We start from the raw sequence: 22996 nt of genomic DNA on the forward strand, positions 1-22996 counted from the left end.
GATTCCTGCCTGAGATTCCTGCTCATGGGTCCTGCCCATGTTTCTTGCTCATAGTTCCTGCCCATGGTTCCAGCCGTCTGTCCTGCTTTGTTCCTGCTCCCTTTGGTTCCAGCTGTGAGTCCTGCTGTGTTCCTGATCCGATTTATTTGATGGACACAAAAACGTAGCTGATACTACTTTTGTGTCCGTAAAAAAAAAAAAAAACGGATCCGTTTTGATCCGTTTTTTTACAATGGAAGTCAATGGAAAAACGGATCTAAACGGATGCACACAAATGCATCCGTTATTTCATCCGTTTTTTTTTTTGCAAAAAACGGATGAGAAAACGGATTGCAAAAACGCAGTGTGAACCTAGCCTTAGCCTGTTTTTGACTAATTGATAAGATGATAAATGCCGTGCCCCCTTTCCGTCCATATGGCACACAAGGCGCAAACTTGAAAAAAAAACAGTTTTTGTGCACAGGGGGTCCTTGTGCAAACATTTTCTAATTCATTCAAGTTTGCATTAGCTGTAAACATTGATAAATGTGCCTCTTAGTCTATAGAAAAAGGAACCGAGACTCTCTTTGCCTCCATATCAACTTATAGACAGTAATGGAAAACATCAGAACCTCTTACTTACCTGAAGAATAAGGCCCCGTTCCCACTGAGGAAAGGTAGCGGAATTCCGCGACGGAATTGTCCGCCGCGGAATGCCGTTAGCCTCCCGCTCATAATGGGAGTCTATGGGAGGCGCGCGCTCCTGCTCTGTACGCGCTGAAGAATGAACATGTTCATTCTTCAGCGCGGACAGGGCAGGAGCGCGCGCCTCCCATAGACTCCCATTATGAGCGGGAGGCTAACGGCATTCCGCGGCGGACAATTCCGTTGCGGAATTCCGCTACCTTTCCTCAGTGGGAACGGGGCCTAAGAGGAGGAGAGGTTGGTGACATTCCAGGAGGAATAGTATACAGCAAACAGCACTCAACAACGTGACGCATCTATACATATCGTAAGAAAAATGCATTGGAATTAGATGGATTTCTGTAATTAATACTAAGAACACGTGATCTGATTGTTACCTCAGGCTGTGTTTCCCATTTGCATTTGGGAGGGTTCTTAACACAGCCTAAACCATGCCCGCAAGGATTATCGGCAACATTGGGTAGCTATTGGGTAAGAAATGGATGCATAGTTTCAGTCGTGTTCAAAACGCATTCCAAACGCAAATGTGGAAAAACAGTCTAAGGCTATGTTCACACTACTTTTATGTCCAGCTGTAGTTCATACGCGGCCGGACATGTGTGGCTGAAACTACGGCAGTGGGAAAAATAGACATGCGGACGAATTGCGAACATGCGGGTGAACCGCGAACATACGGCCGTAGTACAGTAATGCTTCCCTAGCTTGTTTCGAAGGGATCTAAAAATCAAGTTCAATTTGGCTGAAATAAGTACTCCGTACGGGACCGCATTGAAATCCACGGCCGTGAGTTGGAACAGTTCCGACCGCAAACAATGGTCTTGTTCATTTTTCATGGCGCCGTATACGATCCGGCCATAGGCTCATACGTAGTGTGCATTGTGCGGCCGGATATCGTATACTTTCCAGCGTGTGCATCAACCTCATAACTACGGGCGTATATTTGCGGTTCGCACTACGGCTGGAAATATACGTAGTGTGAACATGGCCTAAAGCTGGCCAAACACCTTCAATACCTGATGGACTAACTATTGTTCTCTCCCATCTGACCCCTTCCTCCCCATACGGAGGAATGTTCGGGATGGCTGCAGCTTATCTCTCCCATGAACAAAGGATGATTTGTGATTTTCCATTACACCTGAACCCTTCCTCCTCCATGGTAAAAGCTATGTATGTTCACAGAGATTTAGGTAATCAGTATAAAATAACACATTTATTTGGCCCAATTTTGGAAAAATCTTTCCTACAGGTAAAAGGGGCTTGGATTAAGGAGATTAGATTATGGTAATTGGCCCTTTAATTTAAGGTACACACAGCCTCATTACTGACAGGTTTCTTGGGAAATGTCTTGAGACACATAAATACTATACTTCACTTTTGTTTGAGGAGCTGACCAAGGTTGATATAATTGAGGAGGATTCAGTGTCTAAATTGAGCCTTCTTGAGAGCTTGGATAAGGTCCCCATACATCTTTGTCGTCTGTACCCACCCCTCGCGGCGATATCAACCATTGGGGCTCTCCCGGGTGACGAATACAGGAAAGCTTGGCTGTTCATATACTGTATAAAGTGCATGCTGTTTTATTCTGGCAAACACATACGATAGAAATACAGGTATGTAGTTATTACCAATAAATTACTAGCCGCAGGATCAAATAATGGAAACAACACCGTCCCTCCAATGGTAGAATTGCCTAACCGAGTATAGGAGATAGGCAGATTCAAATATCTATCAGCTTCCAATAAGGACCAAGTAGAGAAGTTTCAGCAAATCTGGTCCTCGTGGGACTCTTCCTATGAATTGTCTCATACTACTGGATAGGATGACCTACATGTATGTACTGTTCCAGGTCCAAGTCCAGTCCTCATTGGACTCATTAGAGGACAACTGTATACCCACCAACTTCTTTCTAATGTGCCCTTACAAAATGAAGCAAACTACCTGGAACTTGTTAAACTTTTTATTGGATTGATTTGTACACTGTTATTTTCTTGCACTTCATTTAAAGTTTAAAAACATTTAAATAAACAGTTTATTAATTTATCAGCCGCAGGGCCTTTACAATAAAATAAATAAAAAAAACTGATGAAGCTAAAAAGGAAATCCTTAAAGGGGTGCTCCAGCGTGGGGGCACTTTTTTGGGGGGACCGGGGAGGAGGTGGCTGAAATAAAAGACGTCCACTTACCTCCCCGGTCCCCGTTTCCCGGCCGCTTCCGGGTTTCTGACGCCGCCCGAGACGCTACGTCTCAGGGCCGCTCAGCCACTCAGTGAAGGAGGCGGGATCCGAGCGGACTTCAAACGGATCCCGCCTCCTTCACTGAGTGGCTGAGCGGACCTGAGACGTCACGTCTCGGGCCTGCGTCAGACACACGGAAGCGGCCGGGAACTGGGGACCGGAGCGCCGTGATGCGGGACCCACCGCTGGAACCGGGGAGGTAAGTGGACGTCTTTTATTTCAGCCACCTCCTCCCCGGTCCCCCACAAAAATGTAGGACTTCAGTTATAGTCTGCTGCTGGCATGCTGTGATTATATAGCTCAAAGACTTAAGTTCTTCAGATATTACCATAGCAGTATCCTTAAAGATTTTTTTTCTTTTAAGTCAACTGGTGTTTTATATAGATTTGTAATTTGTTTCTATTTAAAAATCTCAAGCCTTCCATTACTTAGCAGCTGCATGAAGTGGTGTTTTCTTTTCAATCTGACACTGTGCTCTCTGCTGCCACCTCTGTCTGTGACAGGAACTGTCCAGAGCAGGAAATGTTTTCTATAGGGATTTGCTCTAGTTCCTGTGAACAAAGGTGGGAGAAGAGAGCACTGTGTCAGATTGGAAAGAATACACCACTTCCCGCAGGACACACAGCAGCTGATAAGTACTGGAAGTCATGATGTTTTTAAATAGAAGTAAATTACAAATCTCTATAACCAGTGGATTGATATTTTTTTTACTCCAGAGTACCCCTTTAAATAAATGGATGACATCTACAGTGTTTGGTTCTTATATTAGGCCACTTGTCTGAGGCTGAATATAGATGCTAGTGGCAGTACTAACTTATAAAGGGGAATTTGAGGAAAACTTGATTTTTTTCCCACCCAGATCATCCAAAAAAATTTGAAAAGGTCTAAATACTACTCTGTTTTTGAGTTACAACTGCGACCGCTAGACTATTGCTGTGCTACAGTTTTTTTTGTTTTCATTTTTATGCTGGAAATCCTCTTGTAGCTTTAGTTTTAGTGTTGGATTTAAATCAGGATTGGGATTACACTGGTTGCAGTGAAGATTTATGGAAGAGAAAAATACACTGGGTTTACAAACATCAAAATTGAAATGTTTCTTTGCAATATCATAGCCCGAAATGTTGAATCTACTATCTTCTGGTACAGTGATAGTCTCTGGTATTGTGTCATCTCATAGACGCACAGAGTGGAGAGTGTTCAGACTGTTTTCTCTTTCCAGCCTGACGGAGTGTAGAACATTCAAGATCTGCAATACAAATAATGCACATTTGTTAATGTTATAAAGGTTCTTTTTTCTATGCTTTGTCATGTTTATTAGTTCATAACCAAGGTCTATAGTCTAGAACAGAATGTATAAAAAAGTTATACGTATTATATTAGATACATATTATATTACATTGCATGGTCATATGACCTGTGTTGAGAAGATATATAATGGTGATCCATTTGCTTTCTAGTAACCTTCTGAATCCATATACATGCTGCAGCAGGTGCACATTCATTGATTCACCACATAGCCCATGCTTAAAGGCTAGGACTACACAAAGATTTTGGTCTCAACTTAAAGTGACTCTGTAACCACCAAACCGCTAGTACCATCTGTTTGATGAGAGTAAATCTTGTGACCGCTTGTGTCTTTTAAAATGCGCCGGATGCCTTGTTTAAAGCAAAAAATTATCTTTTAATCTGCAACGCTTTGTCAAACTGGTGTTTCTTTGCCCCAGGTCTGCGACGCCTTTCCTTTCTCCCAACCCTCCTCATCATTGGGAACAGCCCCTGGCAGGATATTTCCTATTCATCACCAGTCACAGGTGCCGTTTAGATGAACGATGAATAGAATTCCTGCCTGGGGGTGTCCTAATGATGAGGAGGATGGAGAGGAAGGAAGGAGAGGCGTCGCAGACCTGGGGCACAGACATTCTAGGCCACACCAGTATGACACAGTGCTGCAGATTAAATGATCATTTTTTGCTCTAACCAAGGCACCAGGCATATTTTAAAAGACATGACTGGAGAGGATTTACTCTTATTGAAAGGATGGTACTATCAGTTTGGTGGGTTGGTGGATACAGAGTTGCTTTAGGATTGCCTGTATCACACCTAAGGGAAGTGAATGTGTTTGCCATACAGATCATAAGTTGCTGTGACCATGTTCCAAAAATCAGTAATTCTAGTTTGTAGTTGCAGCAACTTGCAAGCTGCAATGTGACCACATTCTTTCTCATTATCTGTAATGATACAGGCAGCAAAGCACTAGGATCTTTGACTATGTGTCTGGCGTTACGACCCTGTGTAGCTATTGCTTAAAGCGTAACTGTCATGTTTTTTTTTTATTGCAGAAATCAATAGTATAAGCAATTTTAAGAAACTCTGTAATAGGTTTCATCAGCCAAAAAAGCCTCCTTCTGTACTCAAGAAGCAATCTCCCAGCCTCCCCCCCTGACTTCTTATCTGTGCATTATCAGGCAAACACATCTTCATTACAGAGAAGCCAGTGAAGACGGGTTCTGCTCTCCATTGTAAGCCTATGAAGGGGGGAGGGGCTGAGGGAGATGAGGGAGCAGGAAGAGGTGACATGAAGGTCAGCTGTTTGTAGACTGTCTGGGCACCTAAACCGCAGGATTCTGGGGTCAGAAAGGTCAGTGCTTATCTATGAACTTACTGAGAGAAGATTGCAGGGTGTTGTGCTTTGCAGAAATCCTCCGTGCTCAGTCACTCCTCTTAGCCCCTCCCCTCTCCATAGCCACATAATGGAGACAGAAATCCTGCTTCATCTGATGTGAGGGGGGAGACTGGGAGATTGCTTTTTCAGTACAGAAGGAAACTCTTTTAGTACATAAAACCTATTACAGAGTTTCTTAAAATCGCTTGTACTGTTGATATTTAATGTTTTCAGAAAAATGGCCCTGAAATGACAGTTACGCTTTAAATTTTAAAGTTATTGTAAGTCCTCCATTATTAAACGACACACACATTGTTCTACCATAAATCGAGAGTTGTCTTCATATAAATCCAAATCTTGTGGATAGCCTGGGGATATTCTTTGATATGTGTATGTAGTGGAGTGTATGTCTGCAAATGTCTCATGAGAAATGACAAATATTCGATTTTTGACTAATGAATCATGACACAAAACAAGAGAAAAGGAAATGGGTAAAAAAAAGGTATGTTACCTGAAGGTCTATGTGTAAAATAAAAAATAATACAGTCAGAAGAAGTGCTGAACATGGTCTATTTTCAGTTATTATCATCCATTAAAAATTAAAAATAAATGAAGAAAAAGGTTTCAGTCTCATGAGTATTACCATTTCTTGAATTCCAATGATCCCTATGGTTCTAGTAAAAAAAAAAGTCTTCAGGGTACTCACATGATAAAAAATATGTAATAGCTAAGGGTTGGACTTATCTTGGAGTGAAGAGCTGCCTCTGCATAATATTACCATACTGGTACTGACTACTTCATATAAGTCATTGGTACGTGCTGCCGTCATGTCTATGCAGTCTGGTGGTCAATCGTCATTTACAGTCATTGTGTTTTTCTAGGGAATGCCTCACCTACTGTACAGTATACAAAACATAAAATACTATTGCCTGCTTGTAAGTATACAGAAAAAAGGTTACGGCATATAGGGGGAAATTTATCAAACTGGTGTAAAGTGAAACTGGCTCAGTTGCCCCTAGCAACCAATTAGATTCCACTTTTTATTCCTCACAGACTCTTTGGAAAATGAAAGGTGAAATCTGATTGGTTGCTAGGGGCAACTGAGCCAGTTTCACTTTACACCAGTTTGATAAATCTTCCCCATAGTACGTTTTACCTGGCTTGAATCAGCCCCCAATGCAATTCTCACTCCCCCACCCCACCCCACTTGGAATATTACCTGTGCTTCAGGTACACTTCCAACCTTGATAAAATCAATGGTTCCCGTTTTAATCTTTGTACAGTCCACAACTGTATATTCAGTATAATCATTGTTTTCTTCATCAAGAAGAATGGCTTTCACCTGGAAAACAATGTGTAAATGTATAAAACTTCTAGAATCATGAACCCTCAGGGAGATGCAACTAGCCTCCTGTCTAACATTTGGGGACTACCAAGGTCCAACACCGTAGCATTTGTAGTAAGTCCCTTACACACAGGGAAGAGGAGCTGAAAGATTATTTTAAAAGAACAATGACCTTATGACAAGATCGGGTATTAGGAAAGTCTTGGTTAAGGACTGCTTCCCTTGAAATATATCTGAGACCAGTTGCTATCTTCCACCTTTGACTCTTCTAGTATCTGAAGCTCAGCGTATTCCCTATACTATGGCTTTCACTCTTTTGCTCTCGTACTTTGGACCTCATTCAATCTTCAGTTTTAGTCTTCCAGTTTTTCTTTTTTCTAAGGAAATCTTATAGGCTGACTGAATTTTGAAGCTTATTTTAACCTACTTAAAGTTCTGTCGAGCCATTTGATACTTTGAAGCGCACAAGCCCTTCATGAAAGACACAGAGAATACAGACCATTTCCGTGAATGATAGATCCAAAATATGATAGAACTTCAAAAGCAGGTTTAGAACCTTTCTAAATATTAATGTCCAAAAATGAAAAGATTATAGGAAACATTAGAACAGATCATGAAAAGCGTTCATGACATTTTTCCATTTGAAGTCATGAGCTGCCCAAAAAAGGTTTAAAGGGGCTATCCTGCAAAAAAGAAGTTATCATCACCTATATTATTACCAGGACAGATGATGAATATGGGATCTCTATAACCGATCACTAGAAGGGGGATCCTACCCCCCTCCCCATTCCTTTTAAATATATAACCAAAGAGGGGAGGGGGGCCTGCTTTGCATCACTAGCTCTGTGTGGCAGCACTGGGTCAGAGCAGGCGCTTAGACAGCCCTGCAGTTCCCGACACAAACATTGGTGGCTGCATCCGAAGTTAATTTAAATCCCACATTCACTATCAAGTATCTGTGTAAGAATGTTGTAGAAGATGGTCAGTAACTGTACCTTACTTAGCTTTTTTGGTAATATTTGACCTGAATGAATATGCGTTCCCTTTGCCATTAATCGAACAGCTATAGGTCCCACCTGTAACAATGAAAACATTTTATCTGAATTTCCAATATTGGTAATACAACATTTGCATAGTGAGTTTGAGGTAACATTATGATGTAATTTTAACCTTTAATAGTTGTCTATTTGCTATTGCAGCTACTTTGATGATTGTATTTATCCTTTCAGAATCCAGACACGGTCCCTGGAAGGTAGTATAAAACTTTCTTTTATTTCCACCTATACATTGTGCCTTTAGTACACTCTTGACTTCTTGAGTGATGTCAACTTTACGTTTGCAATATAATAACATGTATTAAATGGTCATTTTATAACATGCATCTTTTTCTCGCTGAGTAGATCCTCAATTTTATAATAGCTTCAATTCTTTGTGGCATACAAAAAAATAATAATAATAATAATAGGAACATAAAACTAAGTGTTCACACAATGGCCATGGTTTTGCAATCCCCATCTTGTAAGTATATAATTACACTGCCGTAGTATTAAAGTGTAACTGTTTTTTCCCAAAACTTTTAACGTTTGATAGAGAAACTCCACACGCCATGCCTTTGCCTGTTCGGACCTTGGCACATTCCTCAACTTGTGGTATACGGCCGACAGTGCTCTAGCCATGATTTTCTATTTGAATTGTATGTTTCATTTGCACCAGTCTAAACACTGTCTGAACACAGTTCACTTCCTTCTGCTCTGCTAATTGATTCTGCTCCACACCCTCCTCCCTGCTCATTTAACAGTTAACTTTTGTTTTGCTAGGTGATATGTGGCCTTTCCACTTACCCTGTGCTTTGTCAGCCTGTGTTCCTGGTCCAATCCCATGCTGGACTGGGTCCCTGACCTCCTATAAAATGTATCATTGCCCTGTCCTCTACACTGGCTATTAATCGTTTTTATAAGCGCGCTAAGCAAACCCTTGTTTCACTATACTGTTCTTGGTGTTCTGATCTCGACTTTGGTATCTTTAACTTCTCTCTTGGATTGTGCTTTTGAATCAGGTTATCAGTTTGGTTAGACCCTGGCCAGATTGATTACCCCTTTGGTGTTTGTTCGTCTTGTGTTCATTTTATGTTTTATGCCTTGGTCACAAGCTGGGACTGTCGCCCAGTTGCTTATAGTCACCTAGGACAAGTAGGCAGGGACAGCTGGTGGGGGCAATTCAGGGCTCACCCACTTTCCACACTGGCCCCGCCCATGCCCGCCCACATGTGTACTGCTGACTTCTCTCTTTGCACCACCTGGCATCCGACGGCCCTGGGGGAGCAGTGTGAAAGGAAGCAGACCAAGGAGGAAAGAGAATGATACTGTGGAAGGATGCATACCAAGCAGGAGGGAGGGGGATACTATGAAAGGGGGAATATAAGGGGGTATACCAAGAAGGAGAGAGGGGGGGCTCTGTAGAAGGGGGCATAGTAAGGAGGATTTTAAAGTATTCAAATATAGAGTGAGATAGGTTTGTCAAAATATTGGAGGGGGGGGGCCCATCGCGGGTGGGGGTTGACCTCTTGCACCAGGGCCTGGTTTTCACTTGGACAAGCAGGGAAAATGGCAGTATATACTAAAGTGGCAACCAGTGAAGGTAACTGTGCTTCTTTGCTTTTACAAATATGTCTATTCAAAAAAAATATTTGTAATTCTGTGCATTACCTACCTTATCAATGATCTGAGCAGTAACTTCACAGTCTGATATATATAGAGTCACATTCTTTTTAGAACCAGCTAGTGAGGAAGAGGTTGCCATTTGAAATCCATCTAGCCAATCTCCTAATAGACACAAATATATATATATATAAACATGTGCATATGCCTTTAAAGTGATTCAGTCACTCCCCTTACTCTATGTGTGGTTCTGCGCACCATCCACAAGCTAAGATGCCTCACAATCAATATATACCTGTATAACACTTGTCAGTGTCTTCTTTCTGCTCTAAATTAGCTTGATTTTATCTGTGGACAGTGGCACCTAGGCGGCAGCTGGGCATTCTATCCACCTGGGAGATGAAACCCAACAGCCATGAAGCCTCACCTGGATGACAATGTCCATATAGGAGAAGGGGCCCAACTGCCATGTAAAGGGGCGGGGGTTACACTACCACTTAAAGTGACACTGTCACCTCCTTTTTGCATTCTCACATCTATACACAGGTGTAAAGGGTAAATTTAGCGGTTTTCATAACTTATTTTATATCATACGTCATGGTGCTTGTTCAAGTAAAAAGTCATCTTTTATCAACTGCAGATTGTGTTAAGTGGGCGGGGCATTAGCGCTACTTAGCCACGCCCACAATGCCACAGTTGGCCCCGTCCCCTCGCCGGCCATCGGAACAGGCTGGCCGAAAGGTCTAGACCCCACCCCCTTTACGTCGGCCAACCAATGGGTGTCAACGCCCACTTAATACAATCTGCAGTTGATAAAAGGTCACTTTTTACTTGAACAAACACCATGACGTATGATATGAAATAAGGTATGAAAACCGCTAAATTTACCCTTTACACCTGTGTAGAGATGTCAGAATGCACAAAGGGGGTGACAGTGTCACTTTAAGCAACCACATAATGATTCTAGACTCTGAGCCAGCAACGTATAATAAGGATGAAAAGGACTTGTGTCAGGTGGAATCAGAGCAAGGGAATCTAGTGATATATGGATTAAATGTCCCCCATTTGCAGAATGAAGGATGCATATTGTGGTAAATACAGTACTTGTGATCATAGTATTTTAGGAGTGATACCTTTATTGGCCATCAAAAAATTGTTTGAATTGTGAGCTTTCAGGATTTAAAAGATCCCTTCGTCAGACAAGTTTAAAAATGAATCCCTAAAATGTTGTACTGTTTCTGTAAGTCATTCATTTGTGAACTTGTCTGACGAAGGATCTCTTGAATCCTGAAAGCTCACAATTCTAACAATTTTTTGTTGGCCAATAAAAGTATCACTCCTAAAATACTTTGATCACAAGTATTAACCACCATATGGGTTTTTTGGCTAACATGGTAAAATACTATATTTTTTTCTAACCAGAATTAAAGATATAATAGTGAACAAGAGGCATGGAAACATATAACCGCATTCATTTCTGGTTCTATAGCTCCCATAAACATAATTAAAGTCAATACGTAAGCCACGGTACCCTTCATATATCCTCTTGTGCTTCCAGAATGTAAAAAAATTACATAACTTTCATTGTTTTATTCTTCAGAGCTGTACTTCCAGTGGCTTGCCAGTCAAGCAGGAATAAGTATGGGAAGGGGAATGAGCTGTGGCAGGGGGGATGAGGACATTCCAACACAAAGCATTTCAGAAGCTTGGGAAAGCCTCTTTGAAAGTTTACACCAGAAAATAAAGGAACTTTATATATGAAAGGTACCATGTGTTTTCTTAAAGGGAAACTATCAGAAGATTAGACACCCCTTTTGTGCCGGTGCACGGGGTGCTGAGGATGAAGGTGAGGTTTTTTACCTTTATCCTCTGCGCCGTTCCTGTGCAGTTAGTAGGTAGATCCTTATGCTAATTGGCCGGTTTGGAGCACTGGGATAAATTTGTCACTGCATCTATTATTTTATCTCTTTGTCCTATGCCTTTCTGTGTTCTTCGGCTCAGCACTTAACTTAACTGAATAATCCTTACCTATTTAAGCAAGTGTGAAACTTCCATTATTGATTTCAAATACAATCAACTAAAAGGGTTGTTAAAGATGAGAAAAACACGGCTGCTTACAAAAACCCCTACTTTTGTCAAGTATTACACCTCAGCTACATTTAAAGTGATACTGTCACCCCCTTGCTCACGTTTCATTTCATTGGTGGACAGTGTCACATAGGCAGGGCTTCACAGCAGTTGGACCCTTTCTCCCCACTAGGGAGAGGGGGCCCAACCAATGTGAGGCCCCACCTAGCTGACATCATCCACTGATGAAATAAAGCAATTTAAGAGCATAAAGAAGACACAGACATGTTTTTTACAGCTACATATCAAATGTGCAGAATCTAAGCTTGTCAAGTAAGGGGGGGGACAATATCACTTTAAGGCCATGTTCACAGTACGTAAAACTACGGCCGTAGTTCTCGCCGCAGAACTATGGCCGTAGTTTTGCGGTGTGGAACATAACCTTACTTTCAATGGGAATCGGCCGGGATCTATGCGGCGCTGCTAAATAACTGACAGTTCACACAGTGAAGCGAACGGCTCCGGCTGCTTGCTTAACTGTGGGCTATGGCAAGCTCTGATGCGGGCGCGCTGATGCGCCTGCATCAGAGCTCCGCGGCCGAAAGATCATCCGGCCGGTACTTAAGTACCAGCCGAGATGATCCGGCCAGAGACCGGCCGTTCCGTGACCCGGCCGGGGTCACTGAACGGTCGGTCTCATACGTAGTGTGAACATGGATTAAGGGTGCGTTCACACGTACAGGATCTGCAGCAGATCTGCAGAAGATTTGATGGCGCAGATTCAAAGCAAATCAATTCTGGGCCATTAAATCTGCTGCGGATCCTGTTCGAATTTTCTATCTGGATACAATGGAACCAGTGAGCGTAGTCAAAGACTGAATGTGATGATACAGGGGAAGATTTATCAACTTTTGTGCATGGGAGCAGTTGCCCATAGCAACAATCACATTCCAGCTTTTATTTTTTAGAAACCTTTTTAAAAATGAAATTTTTAATCTGATTGGTTGCTAGGAGCAACTGTTTTTGGATCCTGCAGGTAACAACTTACCAGTTCCAGGTATAATAAAACCAACTGGATTAGGCCATAGGCCTTCAATAAAATCCCACATCACTTTGCCGAGTAAATATTTTATTGGTTGCAGTTGTTTTACATCTGTAATGTAAATGGACGTCTCACTGTCTTTGTTTTCCATATGGATTCTGAAATAAAAATATATTTGCCTATACATTTTCATTTCCCTATTAATTTACATATTCATAATTTTATAATATTATTTCCAGTTACTTTTAATTACCTTTTTGAGATATTCCATAGCATCCAGTCGCAGCTCGGCTTTCATATCTTGATGTTTTTTTAAAATGAAAGCTGAGCTGTGATTGGTTACTGTGGTGAAACCAAATTATTTCAGGCAGATCGATAAATCTAAGCCAATGAGATAGGACAGAAAAGCAAAGTGCTCCAAAAATGTCATGGCATAGGAATAATAAGGAGGCTGATCTTGTCCCAGTAGGACTTGTCCTCACTTTGTAGACTTGTATGAAAAACACAACCACTTGTCAGATGATGCAGGTGGTAGGGGCTACTGCCATCACAGGGTAGTTGGTAGTAAAAAAAAAAAAATCCTCTTTTCCAACTCTGGAATTTGACCTTTTGATCCAAATGAGATGAAAATTGAACAACAGGCATTTCAGATGATGTGATTGCCATTTATTTCTTTGCATTTATTTCTTTGCATTAGGTGGCACTCTATCTATACAGATCATGTTATAAATATTCTTTTCCCCCCTGGGTTCTCAACAATGCTCTGCATTTGCAAAACCAAGTTTTTAGCTTTAATCGCTGAATCACTGATGCCAGTATGTCACAGAAGACCTAGTCCTTTATTAAATCCCATTACCAGACAGGCTCGGACTGGCCCACAGGGGAACTGGGGAATCCCCCGGTGGGCCCTACCTCTTGGGCAGGAGGAGGGCCTCCCTGTTTAGCAGCTCCAGGTCGACATATAATCCCAAAGCACTGCTGCAAACGCCTGTCAACCACATGCGGGTGCGGGAAGATAATAAAGTATACTTATGAGTCCCTGTGCCCTTATAGCGCCATTCTTGTGTCTCTGTCACAGCTGCTGGAAGTACTTTTTGGCCAAGTTCTATGGGCCCCTGGCTCTTACAGCTGCAACATTATGTACTCAGCTGATGGATTGCCCGCCCAGCCAGTCAGTGACTGCAGCGGTGTCCTACCCCAGTCACTGATTGGCTGAGCAGGCAATCCGTCAGCCGACTACATAATGTTGCAGCTGGAGGAGCTGCAGGAGGCAGTTGTCTGTTGGGTATTGTTAAGGAAGCACTATGGGCGCACATGAACTGGTAAGCATACAGTGTTGGACTGGCCCACAAGAGGACCAAAGGCTCCCCGGTGGGCCCCCAGCCTTAGAGTCTGCACAAACACTGACTGGCATGTTGTTTCTCACTGGTTCTTCATTGGTGGGCCCCCAAGATCATTTCCTCTGGTGGGCCCCAGATGCCCCAGTCCGACAATGTTACCAGAAGTTGCATGTTGGGAGGCCACACTGTTAGGGAATAACAAATGATCACCCAAGCATCTATGAAAACCTTATCTTATGCAAATAAAATACAGCTACTGCTATGGTGCCACCTATCAGCAATTTTTTGTACTACAGTATGTATTATGGCCCACCTGATATTACTATACATTTTCTCTCACACCTGGCCCAGCAAGCTGCGAGCAGTGATGCTTTACAGACACTCTAGAGCAGGGGTACTCAACAACTTTTAGTGAAGGTCCACTTACCGGGGTCTTTTGTCAGGTGAAGGTCCGAGCTGAACATCAGTAGGAAACGTGTTTTGTTACTTTTCACAAACGTTGTTGAACTATTTACATACAGAATTGCTGCTTATTAGCGGGAAAACTGGCATTTTCTCTCTCTCACCAGCCGTTTAAAATTAGGTACACAGGGGGTGACTGCATTAGTAGTATATAGCTCCCCCTGTAGTATATAGCCCCCCTGTGCGCTCTCCCCCTGTAGTATATAGCCCCTGTGCGTTCTCCCCCAGTAGTAAATAGTCCCCCTGTGCACTCTCCTCCTGTAGTATATAGGCCCCCCTGTGCTTTCTCCCCCTGTAGTATATAGCTCCCCTGTGCTCTCTCCCCCTGTACATAGCCCCCTGTGCTCTCTCCCTCTGTATATAGCCCCCCTGTGCTCTCTCCCCCTGTATATAGCCCCCCTGTGCTTTCTCCCCCTGTAGTATATAGCCCCTGTGCGCTCTCCCCCAGTAGTATATAGTCCCCCCTGTGTGCTCTCCCCCTGTAGTATATAGCCCCCCGTGCACTCTCCCCCTGTAGTATATAGCCCCCCTGTGCTCTCTCCCAGTATATAGCCCCCATGTGCTCTCTCCCCCTGTATATAGCCCCCTGTGAGCTCTCCCCCTGTATATAGCCCCCCTGTGCTTTCTCCCCCTGTGCTCTCTCCCCCTGTAGTATATAGCTCCCCTGTGCTCTCTCCCTCTGTATATAGCCCCCCTGTGCTCTCTCCCTCTGTATATAGCCCTCCTGTGCTTTCTCCCCCTGTATATAGCCACCCTGTGCTCTCTCCCCTTGTATATAGCCCCCCTGTGCTCTCCACCAGTATACAGCCCCCCTGTGCTTTCTCCCCCTGTAGTATATAGCCCCCCTGTGCTCTCTCCCTCTGTATATAGCCCCCCTGTGCTCTCTCCCCTGTATATAGCCCCCCTGTGCTCTCTCCCCTGTATATAGACCCCCTGTGCTCTCTCCCCCTGTGTATAGCCCCCCCTGTGCTCTCTCCCCCTGTTTATAGCCCCCCTGTGCTCTCTCCCCCTGTATAAAGCCCCCCTGTGCTCTCTGCCAGTATACAGGCCCCCTGTGCTCTCACCCCCTGTATATAGCCCCCCTGTGCTCCCTCCCCTGTATATAGCCCCCCCTGTGCTCCCTCCCCTGTATATAGCCCCCCTGTGCTCTCTCCCTCTGTATATAGCCCCTCTGTGCTCTCTCCCCATGTATATAGCCCCCCGGTGCTCTCTCCCCCTGTATGTAGCCCCCCCTGGGCTCTCTCCCCCTGTATATAGCCCCCCCTGTGCGCTCTCCCCCTGTGCGCTCTCCCCCTGTATATAGCCCCCCCCCCTGTGCTCTCTCCCCCGGTATATAGCCCCCTGTGCTCTCTCCCCCTGTATATAGCGCCACTGTGCTCTCTCCCCCAGTATATAGCCCCCCCTGTGCTCTCCCCTCCCATATAGCATAAAAAAAAAACACGTATACTCACCTAAGTCCTGCGCGTCCTCTTCTCTTCCTCCTGTGCCGCACTGCAGCGGTCACTAGAGACCGCTCTCCCCGCCGGCGCAGGAAAGTCACTCGGCGCCAACACCAGAGGGGGAGCGCGGCCTCTTGTGACAGCTGCGGCCAGTAAGAGGTGACTGACAGGGAGGGAGCCAATGGCTTCCTCTCTGACAGTGCTGCTGCCGCCGCCGCCGCTCGGTATCTATGAGCGCTCGTTACGAGCGCTCATAGATACTTACTGTGCAGGGAGCAGCGCCGCAGCCGGGGTCCGGACAGCTGGCCGCCACGGTCCAGGTTCAGACTGCGGTCCGCCAGTTGAGGACCCCTGCTCTATAGAAATAGTTACCCATGTGTAATAGAAGTTCTGCTGCTACGATTGTGTAATTAGTGTTTGAGTATTACTGGGTCTTAATGCCCTAATGTGATGTGTATTTGGCTTGGGTCTGCCCTTTAGAAAGTACAAGAGAGTTACTTCCTCATAGTAATATGTTCCTGGTAATATACTGTAGATGGGAAACTACACATTCCTAGGCCTGGTCAGAAGCCTCCATATGGATGCTAGGATAATGGCTATGGATTCCATATTCAACAAATTCGAGCTGCATCGGGTATAGGGCAATTGGTATCTGCCTCTTAATGTTGTTTTGTGTTCCTCTGGTTTAACACAGGACACAGTTTGCTTAAAAGTAGGACTATGGCATATGAAGTCTAATTATATCTGGTGTCGAGTACTTTTTATCATTGTGGGAGCATAGCATCCTATAACAGGATTATAAATTGAACTTGATGGTCTTTATTTTTAACCTAGGTATATGTACTGTAACTAAAACTAGAAAGTTCTATGCAATATGTAATACTAATGGTACTATAAGCAGTCAGTAGATGGCAGTATCACTTAATAAGTAATATAATGTCTATGCATACTTAGTGTGATGTATGTGAGAAGTATCCCTCTGTTTGGTTGCCAGGAATACAGCTACAGTAAATTTAAGTGCAAAATGATTCCAGAGGCAATAATTCTGCATGCAAATGTGAACAGGAACTATCCGAACTGTCCTGCAACTCTTGTTCTGGGCCTTTATGAAGTTTACTAATTTATAAAGGTTCCCCACCATGTATCTGAATAATAGTACAAAGCTCCAGAATAATATGCCCTGTCTGCTAACATAATGGAAGCTATGGTCGCCCTAGTGAATCTAGTGAATCTGGTATATGATTTGATCAAACCATATTGCTTCATGTACCACGTGCAGGTCCCTGGTTCACATGAGTCCCCACGCTAACTCCACACTGTGTCGGTCAGCCACTGCTAACCCTGCAAAGCGAGCGCAAGCAGGAAAGGGAGGCCATAAAATGGCTCTGCAACCCCAATGTCATAGGACCAAACCCCAAGGGCCCCCCCAAACCCAGCAGGTGGTGCCGGTGGAGAAAGGGTTGCAGGGCCATTTTATAGCCTCCCTTCCCTGCTTGCGCTCGCTCTGTGGGGTTAATGGTCGCTGACTGACACAGTGTGGAGTTAGTGTAGGGACTCGTGTGAACCAGGGGACCTGCACGTGGTACATGAGGCAACATGGTTTGATCAAATTATATACCAACATCCTGGCGTTGGTTTTTAATGTAGCCGAGAGGAATTAGCTATAGGTGTGAGGTGCAGCAGCTCCTTTCTCTTTTCTGAGTGCTAGCACTCCTCCATGTGACCCCAGTTAGCAGGAAGCACCTGTGCACACATGGTAAGTACTTCCTATTCTTCCCATTCTACCTGCAGGAGCAATGGTTAGTAGTTAGATCTTGTTCACACTTGTGTTGCTTGGTGGCCCCTTTCTCCGCCGGCGGCGCCTGCTGGGTTTGGGGGGGCCCTTGGAGTTTGGTCCTCTGACAGTGGGGTTGCAGGGCCATTCTATGGCCTCCCTTCCCTGCTTGCACTCGCTCTGTGGGGTTAGCAGTCGCTGACCGACACAGAGTGAAGTTAGTGTAGGGACTCATGTGAACTGGGGGAATTGCACGTGGTACTTGAGGCAATATGGTTTGATCAAATTATATACCAACATCCTGGCATTGGTTTTTAAATGTAGCCGAGAGGCATTAGTGTCAGCCATAGGTATGAGGTGCAGCGCTCCTTTCTCTTTTTGTCCAAACTTTGTTTTATTGTTTCTTTTGTTCTAGAGTACTGTGAGGGTAAGTGCATAGTGAACACTCTGTTCCTAACCTTATCTATACCTTTGTGACTCAACCTTTTGGTTCACTTGAAGAGAAATGTACAATAGAGACATATGATGAGGAAGAAATGAGTCCGGTTAGAGGTGACCATATTGCTTAAACAAATTGAGAGGAAAATTCCACTTTAAGACCGTAATATGTAGGTGTTTATAGTGTGAGCTGCTTTAGTGACTTTAGAACTCTTGCTCTTTCATTTGCTAAATACAAAAGACATTTTAGACAAACCAGAAAGTCCAGGTTTACCTGGAATGCTTGGGGTTTCTCTACTACTACTAGGTCCTGCTTTCCGTGAAGAAGGGGGTGATGGTAATCAGCATTTGACAGGCATGGGAAATGTCCTTGGTTCTAGGACAGGCACCAGCTGGATATGACTTACGTAGCTCCCTAGCTCCACACCAGAGGTATTATCGAAACTCCTTGGCCTAATGCAAAATCTGAAACTGTCATGTGTCATTCATAGCAATAGTCTCCTAATAGGGGGCAGAGGGACCTCCAGGGTCCATATGCGACTGCAATTTGTGTACCCATATAGTAATGTCCTGTCCTTTAATTCAGTGGATAGAAGTATTATTTATAACCTTCCATAAAAATAATGAGTACAGGTTACAAGATTTTACCATGTATTGTCAAGTGGGGGCAGCATAGCACCATTAAATATACTTTGGTTCTATTTAGAGATTTATTTATTAGGGATCTAGATTTACACAATTTGTTCAGGATCAGGATTTATGTTTTTCAGAGCTCATTGAGTTTTCTTTTGCAATCTGGTCACATTGCTTCTTATAAAACAGAGTAGACATACACATGGGTAGAGTTAAAACATTTCAGCATCCATTGTCCATAGGTTTATATGAGAAAAATTAGGCCAGAGCCCCTTGACAAGGACTGAGACTGACTTTCTTCAGTAGAGACGGAAACTAGAGTGCAGTGCTAGACCCTTAAATATTGCCTCCATGCCTTAATTACTTCTAATAGTGTCCTACACAGTAGTTAAATTAAAAGTGTGGCAACATTTTTTAATAAATTATTGTATTGCCTCCCCAAAGTTATACAAATTACCAATATACACTTATTACAGGAAATGCTTATAAAGTGTTTTTTTTCCTGCAGTTACTACTTTATCAAGGCTTCACTTTCTGGATAAAATGGTGATGTCACGACCCGACTCCCAGAGCTGTGCGGGCTGTGGCTGCTGGAGAGAATAATGGCAGAGAGATGCTCAGCTCTGGGAGTCGGGTCGGGACATCACCATTTTATCCGGAAAGTGAAGCCTTGATGCAGTAGTAAGTGCAGGGAAAAAAGCACTTTATGTGCATTTCCTGTGATAAGTGTATACTGGTGATTTGTATAACTTTTGGGGGACAATACAATCCTTTAAGTCCATCAATAATGCCACTCACAATTGATAGTGCCCCATACAGTTATTAGTCCCATAATGTGGAACCCACAAAGCAGATAGTCCACTTACCTTACCCAACTATCACACTGCAGCATCTTTCCCTGTTGGACACCCCCAGCTTAAGGCCCTATTCCACGGAACTTTTTTGAATGATTATCGTTAATAAAATCGTTCAAACGACCGCTCGTTAACGATATTTGTTCTGTGGAATAGCTGTAAACGAGGGAACGACAACAGAGAAATCGTCGTTCACTATTTTTTTTCAACATGTCGAAAAAAAATCGTTGGTCTTTCAACAATAATTCACTAATCTTTTAGTTGAATAAAAAATCTTTCAGTCGTTCTTGAAATGTCTACCTACATTTCCCCACATTTTAAACGACCATGTAACGATGTATTGACCGCAAAACAATCGTTACACTACAGATATCGTTCACATTCCCACACGTATTATGTGTTATCGTTCGCTTAAAAAAATCGTTAAGTGCGTTAAGTTAACGAGCGGCCGTTGGTGCGAGTCTATGAACGATAATCGTTCCGTGAAATAGGGCTATTAGGCAGTGTGATCACATCATACACTGTGTGCATCACAGTATAATGTCTGCAGATGTACCTATCCCCTCATAGACTAAAGGCCTTAAGCTGCCTGTGGCTACAAGGGAAAGTGATGCATGAGAAGCTGACATCTTTCTGATTTGTCACACTAAAGTAGCCCTGAACACCTGGAACACGGTCTTCAGCAGAACATTGGTGGTTCGGAAAGGGGGTTACTGCCCATATTATAATCTGCCACCCTCATCTTTTTTCTGTTGAGTTTTTTGGTATTATTCATAGGCTTCTTGTGCCCTATGAGATATATTTGTGCACCCATTTATTTTCTTATTCAAATATTTTATAAATCTTTTAAAAACACCAAAAATTACCATACAGCAATTCAAATAAATGGGCCCACATGATTACTATCCCATGTTTGTCTTCCCAGTACAGAACAAGTTCTGTTTATTTCCTGTTCATGTTTTTGATCGTTGAGTTGTAATACCGTTAAAATGAATGTACCATCAGGTATACTTGCTTTGATATCACCCACGGATAGAACAACGCCGTACACAGGAACCAGGCCGGGGTTAAAAAAAAACGGACCGCAGCACCGGCTTCCCCTTGCCAGCGCCATTCTATCCATGCGTCATGTTAAAACTCAACAATCAAAAGCATGAGCAGGAAATAAACAGAACTTGTCCTGTGCTGGGAAGACAAACATAGCATAGTAAGGATGTGGACCCATTTATTTTAATCATAGGAACTAGGCTTTTTATTGGTTGCTGTACAGCTAGTCAATATACTGATAGAAAACAAATTCAGACATTATACTTACTTGGAAAGTTTCTGCACTGAGTCTGGGAATCGACAAGCCGATGCAATTACATAACCCACATCTGCGGGAATTACACAGATGCCCCCTGTGCTCATGATTTCTGAAACAGAGAATGATTGGCCGCTATGCGTCAATAGACATTTTTATTTTAATTGATAATACATATCAATAAATGGAATCTTTTTTTATAACAAACATCACTTACCTACAATTTTCTTAATTGATGATATTTTTTTAGCAGGAAGTGTACACATCATGCGACCCTGCTTCAGCAGTGGATTCTTTAGGAATGGTTCACCCCAAGGGAGATGGGGCTTCTCTACAGTCCCATTGAGTATGGATGCCAGAAAGCAATAGAAGCTTATAACACCAAAAAGTATACTAAAAGCAACAGTGGTTTCCCAATTAACAATAGAATGCGTTCGCAGAAGAATAATTAGAAGAAGACCCTCAAAAATTAAGGAATTTATGAACCAAACTTTATTTAGCATGATCATGCAAGCAGTGATAAAGCCGTGTAATACTATAAAGCATATTATCCCCAGGCCTAAATAAAACACCTTTACCAACACAAATAAGCACCAGTATCTCACCGTTCCAAAGAGTATCCACCAGATTCCATAAAATAGAAAGGCGCTGCTCTCCAAGGTCTTACCAGCAGATGCAGACAGTAAGCCAGTTATGAGAACCATGATTCCCACCACAATGCCTAAAATGAAGGAAGCTCTTGTTTCCACAACAATAGAAAAGACTGCCAGAGTGTTAAATGCGTGACCAATAGCATCCACTTCCTTAAATCTAAAACCATCAGAATATGAGCAAAAAAGGAATTTCTTTTGTCTTATCTTAAGAATTCGAAGTAAGGAATTCATGATTTCCAATAGACTGTGACTTTTTGGGGTTTTGAATTCTGCCTTCGAGAAGTAAAGCCTTAGAAACATATAGGCAACCGAAGAGATGAAGATGATGAGGCTGATCACTTGTGGTGCAATATGGTTAATTCCACTCGGAAGAGTTAAAGAAGCACAGTAAACAGCAAAGAGTAATGTATATATGCCAAAGTAGAAGTTTCTCAGAGACATCATGCAAGCTAAAATAGCAAAAAGGACTGCAAACACAACCATGAACGGTAGAGGAAGCAATGGGACATGCGTTAAGTGAGGTTGATTTAGAAATGAATATCCCTCTGCAAACTTAAGGATGGACAGAAAGCTGAAGAATGTCGCATTCAATATGTCTGAAGCACAAAATGAGGCAACCGAAACCATGAGTTGGTACATTGCTGACGTGAACATCCAGTGGGCATGGGCGAGGAACTGAAGATTAGTTGTTCCAATAAGCTTTCCACAGATTACACTCGAAGACACCATATTAGCCATAATTCCAGTCACAATGAGATGGTTTCTTGATATAAGGTTTTTGGAATGGACACAATTCTGAGCCTTTGGGCCCGGTTTTCCTTTCAAGATATCCCAGAATCTCATTGCCACAAGGTATAAACTGACAGTTGTGACAATCATAAAGTTACATCCAATACCCGATGGACCAAGTGACTGGTTATTACACATAGCAAGTACGTGGATGTTCGCTAACCCCAGCGCAAAGGCCATGATAGGTATGGGCCCTTGATTATGAAGTGTCCCAACACATCCGATTATAAGAAAAGCAGTGGAAATGGCGAGTAAACCGGGAAAAACTGCAACACAAAACTGATCTGTCGAAACGATCTTATTATCGACTAGGATCTGTAGAATGCCGGTATTGCTCCAAAGGGCTGACACAGTCATGCATAATGTTAAAACCAGAGGATGAGGGCTGAATTGTTTCTGGTTTCCTAAAAGAAATGCATGGCAAATAAAAGCATGTTAGAAGATTTATGCCGCTTAACCAAACTACTTTTTCTACTACTAACAAAAACATCACTTAATGATATTTTTACCATCTGAGCTTAAAAGTCACTTAAATGGGTCATGTGGGGAGCAGAAAAGGGATTACCTCTTCTTCTGCTCAGCGCTCCACATCTGCCCTGTGCACATCCAACAAGAAGCAG

General features: G+C 43.0%; 1 protein-coding gene across 2 annotated transcripts in view; it reads right to left on the minus strand.

The window, feature by feature from the left end:
• Positions 1 to 3968: 3968 nt before the first annotated feature.
• The window catches only part of LOC138802675 (uncharacterized), a 46267-nt gene continuing 27239 nt past the window's right edge, over positions 3969 to 22996 (minus strand). For both annotated transcript variants that reach the window (XM_069986230.1, XM_069986229.1), the window contains 7 exons: positions 21152 to 22780; positions 20947 to 21046; positions 12698 to 12849; positions 9635 to 9747; positions 7921 to 8001; positions 6800 to 6922; positions 3969 to 4164 (listed from right to left, as the gene is read on the minus strand). In XM_069986230.1, the coding sequence (XP_069842331.1) occupies positions 4090 to 4164; positions 6800 to 6922; positions 7921 to 8001; positions 9635 to 9747; positions 12698 to 12849; positions 20947 to 21046; positions 21152 to 22780 (2273 nt within the window). In that variant the 3' untranslated portion in view covers positions 3969 to 4089. The remainder of the gene's footprint in view (positions 4165 to 6799; positions 6923 to 7920; positions 8002 to 9634; positions 9748 to 12697; positions 12850 to 20946; positions 21047 to 21151; positions 22781 to 22996) is intronic.

This window comes from Dendropsophus ebraccatus, chromosome 10, assembly GCF_027789765.1.
Source record: "Dendropsophus ebraccatus isolate aDenEbr1 chromosome 10, aDenEbr1.pat, whole genome shotgun sequence".
In the NCBI taxonomy this organism is placed as follows: domain Eukaryota; kingdom Metazoa; phylum Chordata; class Amphibia; order Anura; family Hylidae; genus Dendropsophus; species Dendropsophus ebraccatus.